Raw genomic sequence first — 12,543 nt, 5'->3', positions numbered from 1 at the left:
AGCTTTGAATGACAAACTCTGATTTACAATATGTTTAATCAATAGAGCAAAAGTGAGAGAGTGTCATAGAATGAAGTAGGAGGACAAAACTAGTTCATTTGACAAGAGAAAGTATTAAATGCTTTTTACAGAAGGACTACACAAAGTGAAGCTGGATGCATTATCTAACTGGTGTGTAGTATTTTAGATTCGTCCGTGTTTTTTTTTTTCTCTTCTTTACAATTTACTGACTTGAAACAAGGGAGGTAATCTAACAGTTAAGGTGGACTGTGGTTAAATGTGCAAACACACACTTATAGGCTAAGCATTAACGTTACATAACTATTACCAGGTGTATGGATGTCTGTGCATGTACACACACACACACACACACACGTGCATAAATGGCAAGGTGATGTGGCCAATGATAATGACTGATATATTTATTAAATAAATGATCCTTATCAAACTAGTTGTCTTACTAGTCCTATAAGTTATTTTACACACACACATATGTATATATATATATATATATATATATATGTATATGCATATATGTATATATATATATAAACCAGAGTAAGCACATAAGTGTGAAACAAGGTGGGGGAAAAGTAGTACTCGAATACCGGAGGTAGAGTAACATGCTTTATTACTAAAGCTGCAAAGACATCACAAAAACTGTTACTCAGAGTTTCACATTCGTAAATATATATATAGCACAAAGTAAGGTAGGGGTTATGAGTGTAACCCACTATGGGATATCATTTATCATATATATTGTTGGTAAAGTACCCAAATTCTTAATACATAAATGTTTTTAATTGCAATGCAATTAATTCATTTATTGTATTAAATGGGTGATGGTAAAAAAATATTTTTACCGGTAATAATTTACGGTAAAAATATTTTTACCGTAAATTTACAATACAAATAAGAAAGTGGAGAAACAAATTCAGTTTGTTCATCAACTTACGGATATTAGAATGTTACTAATATCCGTAAGTTGATGAACAAACTGAATTTGTTTCTCCATTTTCTTATTTGTATTATATATTATATATATTTATGCATATAACCATATTTTGTTCCGTTCTCAACCAAAACTGTCCAACAAACAGAAACATGAAACTCTGACTAACAGTTTTTGTGATGTTTTTGCAGCTTTATTACTGAGGTATACACACACACATACACATCTGCATGTATATAGATGTAGGCTTGTCAATAAAACTTTTGTGTGTGTGTGTGTGTTTGAAGACAGATTGTTCAATGAAGTATAAAGAATGGTGAGGGAGCTTAGCAGAGACGAGAGACGGGGGTGGGGGAGAGGGAGTGAGAGAAGGAATACAAAGACCTACTGCTAGTTTAGACCTCCTACTTCATATCCCTACCTACCAATACTTAAGAGGAGAGCAAATGAGGGACGAAAAGGAAGGGTTTTAAGGTGAAAGAAAGAAACAAGATGAAAAAGAAGACTACTTCAATCCAAAGAAAGAAACAAACAAAAATTAAGCAAGGGAGTGGGGAGGGGGTCTGATTGGGGATGGAGTTAGTTACACTATTTAGTCTTGTGATAAGACTGAGTAACAGTGGTTGATGATGATGATGGTAATGAGGATGATGATGATGAGGATGATGCGGGTTTTGGATGAGGAAAGGGGAGTTGGAAGAAAGAGAAAGAGAGAAATGCTCCTTTTCCTTAAGGCCAAACACTCAGTGAATCCGTGTCAGTTCCTCCACTATCTTGATGAGGTCGTCAGCTGTGGCATCCCTCGACATGCCGCTACCGTCATCAAACTGAAACGGAGAAAAAGAAAAAGAAAAAAAAGAAAAATTAACGTAAAAACCAACCGGATGATATACAGCACAATAAGAAAAAAATTTACTCATGTCAGTGTCACATAAAAGCACTGAGAACATTCTGTGAAGAAGCTGGCATTAGGAAGGGCATCCAGCCATAGAAACCATAAAGCAGACACTGGAGCACAATGCAGTCCCTGGATCCAGAGACTACACCATTGAATCTAGGGGCTGCATCATCCAACTTATTTCTTTACTACCCACAAGGGGCTACACACAGAGGGGACAAACAAGGACAGAGAAACAGATTAAGTCGATTACATCGACCCCAGTGCGTAACTGGTACTTATTTAATCGACCCCGAAAGGATGAACGGCAAAGTCGATCTCAGCGGAATTTGAATAAAGTCGACCTCAGCGGAATTTGAACTCAGAACATAACGGCAGATGAAATACCGCTAAGCATTTCGCCCGGCGTGCTAACGTTTCTGCCAGCTCACCGCCTTAACCCTGCATCATCCAACCCACACCAGTATGGAACATAGATGTTCAAATGATGAGGATGATAAAATCCAGTATATTTGTGAGTTTAATTTAAAGCACAAGCTTTATGAACCTCCATCAGTTCATAAGAAAGAAATTATTGTATCTTGTGAAAATAAGGATATAACTTACTTTAGTATGTGAACTCTGCAGTCCTTGCACCACCTGGTCAATCTTGTCTCGGTCAAGATCAAGAAAACTCTCCATTAGATCTCCATCAATGAAACCTTCGGCTGGTTCTGTTTTCCGTTCTGTGTGAAATGACCTCCATCTGAAAGATCCAGTTAAGGACAAAAACCACACAGACATATCTGCACAAACACCCACACAAAATATAAACAAATAAATATCAAGGCACAGACACGGCTACAAGCATAGGTGTAGCTATAGGTGCAGATGTGGCAGCATGGTTAAGAAGCTTGGTTCCTAACCAGATGGTTTCAGGTTCAGTCCCGTGAGGGGCATGGCTTAAAAGGATACAAAGAATGTTCAATCTTCCCAACACTCTTAATCACTTTGGCCAAATTTTTCTGTACTTCAAGTAGAAAGTTGTAGAAATCTTGAGGCAGCTGCGTCACGAGACCTGGTGAAGAGGAGGAGGAGGCGGCGAAAGAGGAAAAGAAAAGAGAGAGAGAAATGAGAGAAATGTCATGAATACAAACATGGTGACTCTGCAAAAATAAACTGAAAGCCTGAATAAATAAATCGGCAGAAACCATTATACTAAAAGACAACATGCAAACACATACACAGAGGAAGAAAAGAGTAGTTGTAGTAAGAGAGTGTATCGACAGTTATATATTTCTTTATTGCCCACAAGGGGCTAAACACAGAGGGGACAAACAAGGACAGACAAACGGATTAAGTCGATTACATCGACCCCAGTGCGTAACTGGTACTTATTTAATCGACCCCGAAAGGATGAAAGGCAAAGTCGACCTCGGTTGAATCTGAACTCAGAACGTAGCGGCAGACGAAATACCTATTTCTTTACTACCCACAAGGGGCTAAACACAGAGAGGACAAACAAGGACAGACAAATAGATTAAGTCGATTACATCGACCCCAGTGCGTAACTGGTACTTATTTAATCGACCCCGAAAGGATGAAAGGCAACGTCGACCTCGGCGGAATTTGAACTCAGAACGCAGCGGCGGACGAAATACCGCAAAGCATTTCACCCGGCGTGCTAACGTTTCTGCCAGCTCGCCACCTTGTATATATCGACAGTTAACCTTTGATGTCAGCTGCCCGCAAACAATCTCAAACCCTTGAGCAAGTTAATCGCTCAGGTCAGATGGTGGGGGGGGGCATTGCAGTGCATTGCTGCATTCACCATTTGTGGGTATATCCTCAGGTGGGATGGTGAATGGGTGGGAATTCGCAAGAGTCGGGGCGGGGAGATGGGGGTGGGGGAGAAATGGGAGAGAGGTGGTGGAAACATCTGAAAAAGTTTGCTTGCGTTTGAATTGGAGAAGACAGAGGAATGCAAGAAAAGAGTAGGGGAGAGCAGCAAAAGGAGAGTAATGATGCTACAAATGAGAGGAGGAGGACTAAAACTGTCAAATGCTTCTTATTTAGATTTATGTTTAACCCTTTAGCATTTAAACCAGCCATGCCCAGCCAAAATGATCATCCAGTTTTAGGGTCCAACTTCTCACACCTACTCTATAATCATCATCATCATCATCGTTTAACGTTCGCTTTCCATGCTAGCATGGGTTGGACAATTTGACTGAGGACTAGGGAACCAGATGGCTGCACCAGGCTCCAGTCTGCTCTGGCAGAGTTTCTACAGCTGGATGCCCTTCCTAATGCCAACCACTCCGTGAGTGTAGTGGGTGATTTTACGTGCCACCGGCACAAGGGCAAGTCTGGCGGCACTGGCAACAGCCACGCTCAAATGCTGTTTTATACATGCCACCTGCACAGGAGTCAGTCCAGCGGCACTGGCAATGACCTTGCTCGAATGCTTTGTTCACGTGCCACCGACCCAATGCCAGTAAGGCGACGCATAATTCTAATCATAAATAATCACATCATTGAAATCTCAAGGCTCCAAGGCATTGCATAACTAATTAATATCAATATGAATAAATAAACATTACATTTGACAGAGAAATCTGAATGCTAAAGGGTTAAAAATACAAACAACTCCAAAATTTACATTATTTACATTCGACGGATATTTGTCCTCATCTTGTTTGTTGTTAACACAACCTTTTGGCTGATATACCCTCCAGCCTTCATCAAGTGTCTTGGGGAAATTTCAAACCTGGGTTCTCATTCCTAAGGTATTTTTCAATGTTATTACTGCCTGGAATCAAACTAGGAATTTTGGGGTTCGTAGCCTGCACTCTTAACCGCTATGCCATATGCCACGGCGTAGTGGTTAAGAGCATGGGCTACTAACCCCAAGATTCTGAGTTTAATTCCAGGCAGTGACCTGAATAATAACAACATAGAAAAATACCTTAGGAATGAGAATCTAGGTTCTAAATTTCCCCAAGACACCTGATGAAGGATGGAGGGTATATCAGCCGAAACGTGTTAATAACAAACAAGATGAGGACAAATATTCGTCAAATGTGAATAATATAAATAATGTACATAATTCCTCATCTCTTAAATATAGAACTGTATTATCTCCAAAATTTATCATTTATGTATATTTATCCATAAAGTTCTCTTCTAAATTCATAACATTTTGGTTTCTCTAATGGAAAACCATTTTTATTCATACATTTATTCCAATACGATGTGATGCTTTCATAAAGTGATGCTTTATGAAATGGTTGTACTTAAAAAGCATCAATCTTCCATGAAGGAATTGCAACAATGAAGAATGGTAATACTAACCAACAGCACCACTCACAGTACCAAACAACACAGATCCTTGAGTGGGAGTGGAATTTTCCCCAGCATGCTGCATTACCAATGAACCTGAAGGAGCAGAAGAAAACAAGATAACATAAATTCAATCAGAGGCCATCAATTATCTGCAACACAATCATAACATCTGTGAGAAAAAAATGTACATTGTTTATAAAGAGAGACAGGCATAAAATTAGGAATAAAGAAATAACTATGTTTCTTTATTTGCCACACAGGGCTGCACACAGACGGGACAGATTACAAAGTAGAGCTTTTCTTTTTGGGGAGAACAAAAAAAAAGTGGGGTAGGTTTTCGATCAAAAGGGATCGTAATTCATAATAGGGGAAAAAAAAAACACAAAACAATCAATAGGTATCGTGTATCACAGAAATGTCATGATGTAAAGTGCAAAGGGGGAAGCAGATAAGGTTTATCCGTGGAAAGAAAAGCCTATGGAAAAGACCACAGTAACCTCGGTCAATAATGTCACATGTTAACACATTTGTTTGCAAGTAAGTTTTAAATCTGTTTTAAATCTAAGAAAGGTTAAATAAAAAATATGTAAGATAAATATATAAGACAGTTTCAGTTCAATTAAGAGGAAGACAACAAATAATTAGAATGCTCAAATTCTGTACAAACAACGACCAATAATGACATCAATAATACATCAATAATGAAACATATCAACATCTAACTTGTAAAGACTTGGTTAAAACAGAAGAATCTTTCAACTCACCATGTCTAAAAACATTCACAAATTCTCCAAGATGGTAAAGGCCAACTTCCTGTAAATGTTGTCTCTCTTCGTCTGTGGTGGCAGCACTGACAAGAACAACAAAATGAACAGAGATCTGGTTATTTTATCGTTTTTTACTTTGTTTCAGAAACTTTTTTCCATGCTCGCAAAGGTCAGATGGAATTGGTTGATGTCCTTCCTACTACCAACCTTCACCTGTTTCCCTCCTCATACTCCAACCTCTCACCTGGCACATGGCCCCTTTTCTAACTTCTTCTCCTCTCCCTCTCTCAACTAAGACATCCTTGTCTTGTAAGCTATTTTGGCAACCTCACGGGTTCATTTTCCATCTACCAAATTCACTCACAAGGCTTTGGTCATCCCAAGGCTGTAAAAGACACTTATCCAAGGACCCACACACAGCAGGACAGAACCCAGAACCACGTGGTTGGGAAGCAAGCTTCTTAGCACAGAGCCAATCTTGTTCATTTTTTAAATAAAACTGAAATTGTAATAATCTTCACACCAAAACAATCAATTATATTAAACTAAATCTTCAAACTCATGAGAATAATTTGCAAGATACAGAGAAAAGGGCTATAAAATATCTTCACAAGCAATTTGTTGAAAACAGACTGGTATAAAAACAAATAGAAATGTGAAAGAAACAGAAATAATTTATTCTCAAACGCATGATAATGCTAACACAACAGCATGAACAGGATAACCTATCCATATATTGCAGAAAAAAATCGTTACCGGCCAACCATGAGAGTCGAATTCATATCCTTGTGATTACGCGTCAAGTGCTTTACCTTTAAGCTAAACTGCCCAGTAACGAATTGTTCTGCAATTTTAAGATTTATAAATCTAGCTTTATAAGATGCAAACGTTAAATTCAACTTACGATGAAAGTAAACAAAGTTTGCTTTAGAAGCATTGAGACGTATTGAAAGATACAGAAATAGTTTATTCTTAAACACAGGATAATGCCAATACAATATCATGAACAGGATAAACTACCCATATATTGCAAAAAAATTTGTTACCAGCCAGCCGGTAATTGTAATCCTTCATGTCAAATTGTTATAATGCCCACTTCAATATAGCAGTATCGTTTTTAGACCAGTAAAGACACGACTAATCTATCACCATCTACTTTGTACTCTCTGACTGACATCACATTTACAGTCTCATGACTCATGGTTGGCCGAGGACGAGTTTTTCTGCAATATATGGATAGTTTATCCTGTCCGTGCTATTGTATTAGCATTATCCTGCGTTTGAGAATAAAAATTATTTCTGTATCTTTCAATACATCTCAATGCTTCTAAAGCAAACTAAAAATAGAAATTTGTTTCAGTCATTGAACTGGGGCCATGTTAGAGCACTACCTTAAAGGGTTTAGTCAATCACATTAACCCCAGGACTTATTTTACTTTTTTTTTTCCATTCAATGACCCTAGTACTAAAGTGAGATTTGGTGTTGACCTTCTCCCACCCCCGTCTTTTTCTTGCTGCATTTTTAGGAATATGGATTTACTAGGAGAGGATTCCCAGTCCCCTTGCTCCTGTCCCTTTAAGTTGCCTCTTATATCACGCAGGGAATACAGAGACTGCATTCTACCAATCCTCCTGCCAGTAGAAGGGGGAGGGGGTGCTAGTTAACCCATACTTACAGGCACAACCACTCCAGGCCAGAGTAGACCTGGGAACAACAGTGGCTAAGAGAAGGTTCCACACACCTCAAACCCTGAAACCAGGGCCCAACTACCGGATGCACTTTATAGTCATACCCAGGACTTTGAGCTGAGAAATGAATGGAATGCCTGGTGTGTGTCACGCTGTGGCTACCCACTCCTTAAAAAAAAATGGGGGGGGGGGTACGCCCGGGTATATGATATGACATTTTTTTTTAAAGTCTGGTAATCATTCTATCGGTCTTTTTTATCCAAACTGCTAAGTTACAGGGACATAAACAAAATAACACTGGTTGTGAAATGGGGAAGGACACACACACACACACACAATATGTTTCCATGCAGTTTCTGTCTACCAAGTCTGCTCAAGGTGCCGCACAGTGGGACTGAACCCAAAAAATCCCGTGAAGTTACAAATCAAGCATCTTAATCACACACCCCTTTTCCATTTTTGTAGATTATTCTAAGATTCCTGCAAACTTACCTGTCTTTTTGGCATGTAAACAAATTGAAAGAGTTCTCAGCTCCAAGAAAATTCTCATCATCAAGGATCTCAACAGCTGTCATCCAGTTCGGATTAGAATCTCGTGCAATCTGAACAGAAGTAGAAACGATTAAAACCCATTTGATTTCTACTCAAAGATTAATATAAATTAACAGCCTCCTTCAACTTAATGCCTGACACACATATAAATTATTAATCCAGCTAATAAGGGCTTTTGATAGGGAAAAAAAAAATTCTATATTATTGTATACTCTTTACTTTTTTACTTGTTTCAGTCAGTTTGACTGCGGCCATGCTGGAGCACCGCCTTTAGTCGAGCAAATTGACCCCGGGACTTATTCTTTGTAAGCCCAGTACTTATTCTATCGGTCTCTTTTGCCGAACCGCTAAGTGACAGGGACGTAAACACACCAGCATCGGTTGTCAACCAATGCTAGGGGGACAAACACAGACACACAAACATATACACACACACATACATATATATACATATATATATGACAGGCTTCTTTCAGTTTCCGTCTACCAAATCCACTCACAAGGCATTGGTCGGCCCGGGGCTATAGCAGAAGACACTTGCCCAAGATGCCACGCAGTGGGACTGAACTCGGAACCATGTGGTTGGTTAGCAAGCTACTTACCACACAGCCACTCCTGCGCCTGTATGTGTATTATTTGTGAGGAGATATTATTCGTTTGTTCCTCTTGTACATACTTTCAGTGTCAAACTCAATTCTTACTGGCCAAGTAGGTGGAAGAACACGGCATAATGGTTAGGGTGTTGCACTCACAATCGCAAGATCATGGTTTCAATTCCCAGACATCCGGAGCAGTGTTCTTGAGCAAAACATTTCATTTCCTGTTACTCCAGTCTACTCAGCTGTAAACGAGTATAACCCTTTGACGGATTAGCATTCTGTTCAGAGGAAATGTTGTAACCTCAGTCACTTATTCGCCATGGAAACCAGGTTACAAGCCCTAAGGAGTCCTATGGAGTCTCAAGACTGGTTACTAGTAAAATAGTACTTATCATCTCAGCATACTTACTAAACAAAAGCTTCATAAGTTTCATAAGACATCATCATCATCATTTAACATCCGTTTTTCCCTGCTAGCATGGCTTGAATGGTTTGACAGGAGCTGACAAGCCACAGAGCGACACCAGGTTCCAATTGTCTGTTGTGGCAAAGTTTCTATGACTGGATGCTCTTCCTAAACCAAACCACTTTACAGGGTGTATTGGGTACTTTTTGCATGGCACCAGCGTGGGTGCTTTTTGCGCGGCACCAGCACAGGTGCTTTTTGCAAGGCACCAGCGCGGGTGCTTTTTGCACGGCACCAGCGGGGGTGCTTTTTGTGCGGCACCAGCGCGGGTGCTTTTTGCGCGGCACCAGCACGGGTGCTTTTTGCGCAGCACCGGCACGGGTGCTTTTTGCGCAGCACCGGCATGGGTGCTTTTTGCACGGCACCAGCACGGGTGCTTTTTGCACGGCACCAGCATGGGTGCTTTTTGCACGAAACCAGCACGGGTGCTTTTTGCACGGCACCAGCATGTGTGCTTTTTGCACGAAACCAGCACGGGTGCTTTTTGCGCGGCACCAGCGCAGGTGCTTTTTGCACGGCACCAGCACAGGTGCTTTTTGCACGGCACCAGCACAGGTGCTTTTTGCACGGCACCAGCACGGGTGCTTTTTGCGTGGCACCAGCTCAGGTCCTTTTTGCGTGGCACCATGACTTACAGCAATTCCCTGAGAAGTTTCATTATAGTTTTATTGCATCAGACAGTGTTCCCATTTTGTTTTCTATTTATTTTATCATTTAGATAAAGAGAGCAAGTATTGTCCAGGATGCTTTTACAGGGCCTCTGACAATGGTGAGCAGACAGTGGAGAGGAGCCATAGAAACCGAGCCAAAGAAAACACTGGAGGATAATACAGCTCTCGGGTGTCAGATCTGTTGAACAATTCATCCTAAGCCAGCATGCAGCATCACAGTAAATGATGATGGTGATGATGAAAATGTAAAGATTAAAATTAAAAAATACTCACTTCTTCAAAGTTCTCTTCAAGGGGTTTGTAAGCCAACAAAGTTATTGATCGCATCAGATCTCCAACAAGGATGAAGTCCCCCTTTGTTTTTAAATAAAGAGCAATGATATTTGTGAAGTGGCTACATTCAAGGCGAAGTTCTTTCTCTACTGTCCATTCAAATAGACGCACCTAAAGCAAAAAAATGTAAAATATTCAATGGAGATTATTTATATAGGGGGATTGAAAAGTAACTCCCTATCTTAAAATGCTTATAAATGATTTATTAATTGTTTATTAATTTATTAATTATTTATTAACTGTAATTTTTTCTCAAATTTTTTGTGTTCGTTTTTTTCAAGTATGAGAATTTAACCTATAATCATGTTATTCTTGTCGTTCATGAATGGCTGAATGTCCACTTCCCTGGGAGGTGGATGGGTCATCGTGGTCTGCATGAGTGGCCAGCCAGGAGTCCCGATATAAAACCCTGTGACTTCTTTCTTTGGGGTTGGTTAAAGGAACAAGTCTACTGTACCGAACCAAAGACTTTGGAGGAACTTGGAAGGTGAATAGGAGAAGGTATATGTCTTCCATCCCACAAGAGTTCCTGGTTAAATCAGTTGATGCAACTCAAGAAGCTGGCAGCAACATCTGGAGCCCAAATATGGGGTTTTAATTAAAAACACACACTAAAAGCATTCTTCTCACATTCCTTTCTTTGTAAAAATTACAATTAATAAATAATTTATAAGTATTTTAAAATAGGCAGTTAATTGTCAATTATCTTGAAGATGTAAATTATTTTTATAAAAATACAGTTTGAGAATAAGTAACATTGTGAATCGAAATAAAATTTAAAAAAACATACTGCAAAGTTATGATGACTTTTGAGTGAGACAAATATCAAATAGATTTCACTTACTGTACTGTTAATGCTTGCCAATAATTTGCCATTAAATTCAACTAAACTGTAGGCTGCACCTTTGATTTCCTTTTCAGCAACAACAGTCAGTTTACCTGGAAAAAGAGAAACAGAAAATGTATTTATTTACATTTCACACAGCCAGGTGTACATCCATATGTACACACACAATATACAGGCACCATATATATATATATATATATATATATATATATTATATATATATATATATATATATATATATATAGACACACACTTATACACTATCATCATCATCATCATCATCGTTTAGCGTCCGCTTTCCATGCTGGCATGGGTTGGACGATGCAACTGGGGTCTGGGAAGCCAGAAGGCTGCACCAGGCCCAGTCTGATCTGGCAGTGTTTCTACGGCTGGATGCCCTTCCTAACGCCAACCACTCCATGAGTATTATATATATATACATAAGTATATATATATATATATATATATAGACACACACACACTTATACACTATATATATATAGACACACACACACATATATAGACACACATACACTATATACATGCGTGCACACACACACACACATTCTCTTTCGTATATATGTCCACACGCAAGCATTTATTTTTTTAATATAGTTAGAAAAAAAAAAGGTAGTTGTGTAAGAAAGCCACCTGAAAACCTGCCACGGCTTGAAAGAGAGCCAGACACAGCTGGAGAGGCGAGCAGAGAGTGAGAAGGAAATAAACAAGACTTACCATCATTATAATGAAAAATGATGATTCTGCCCTGTTTCGGTTCAGCTTCCTCAGCATTAACCATTGCAGTTCCAACAATGTAGTAGGTATTTGGATCGTCTCCAAGTCTTGCCGAGATTAAACTTGATGCAAACTCATTGGCCATTAGCTGGTGGGCATGATGCACTGAAGAATAGACACGTCATCTTGTTTATAAGGTAGGACAAGGAAGTGGAGGAGAGACAGCAGTAGAGCAATAGCAATGAGTAATGTGTAAAGGGGAAGAGACAGGGAAAAAACAAAATGGAATGCGTAGCTGTTAGAGCCCATGGCTAGATCACAATCCCAGATTTGGCAGCCTTAACCCTTTTTATATCAGCCTGGCTGAAACTGCCTCTGGCTCTGAGTACAAATGTCTTGTTTTCAAAAGTTCTGAATTAAAATCTTCCAACAAACAATTTATGTTCCTAAAACTAGCTTAATGATAACTAGGTTATTTTACTAAATTCTTTGTTATATTTAAAGCTAAATGAATGAAACACAGAGCATATCAACAGAAATATGGTAACAAAAGGGTTAAAATATATAATTGAGAAACAATTCTTAACCCTTTCGTTACCGACCTGGCTGAAACCAGCACTGGCTCTGTAGTACAAATGTCTTGTTTTCATAAGTTTTGAATTAAAATCTTCCACCAAATCATAGTTATCATTAAGCTAGTGTTAGGAACA

At 39.2% G+C, this 12,543-nt stretch overlaps 1 protein-coding gene across 1 annotated transcript in view; it reads right to left on the bottom strand.

The window, feature by feature from the left end:
• Positions 1-1,112: 1,112 nt before the first annotated feature.
• Positions 1,113-12,543, bottom strand: part of LOC115214111 (DNA damage-binding protein 1) — a 46,329-nt gene continuing 34,898 nt past the window's right edge. The window contains exons 20-28 of the mRNA XM_029783168.2: positions 11,834-11,998; positions 11,096-11,190; positions 10,192-10,362; positions 8,123-8,232; positions 5,939-6,024; positions 5,184-5,267; positions 2,805-2,907; positions 2,457-2,595; positions 1,113-1,779 (exon numbers count right to left, since the gene is read on the bottom strand). Of these exons, the coding sequence (XP_029639028.1) occupies positions 1,696-1,779; positions 2,457-2,595; positions 2,805-2,907; positions 5,184-5,267; positions 5,939-6,024; positions 8,123-8,232; positions 10,192-10,362; positions 11,096-11,190; positions 11,834-11,998 (1,037 nt within the window). The 3' untranslated portion in view covers positions 1,113-1,695. The remainder of the gene's footprint in view (positions 1,780-2,456; positions 2,596-2,804; positions 2,908-5,183; positions 5,268-5,938; positions 6,025-8,122; positions 8,233-10,191; positions 10,363-11,095; positions 11,191-11,833; positions 11,999-12,543) is intronic.

Source organism: Octopus sinensis, linkage group LG7 (assembly GCF_006345805.1).
Source record: "Octopus sinensis linkage group LG7, ASM634580v1, whole genome shotgun sequence".
Classification (NCBI taxonomy): domain Eukaryota; kingdom Metazoa; phylum Mollusca; class Cephalopoda; order Octopoda; family Octopodidae; genus Octopus; species Octopus sinensis.
Note: the sequence above shows the minus strand (reverse complement) of the source record. Positions and strands in the feature narration are given on the sequence as shown.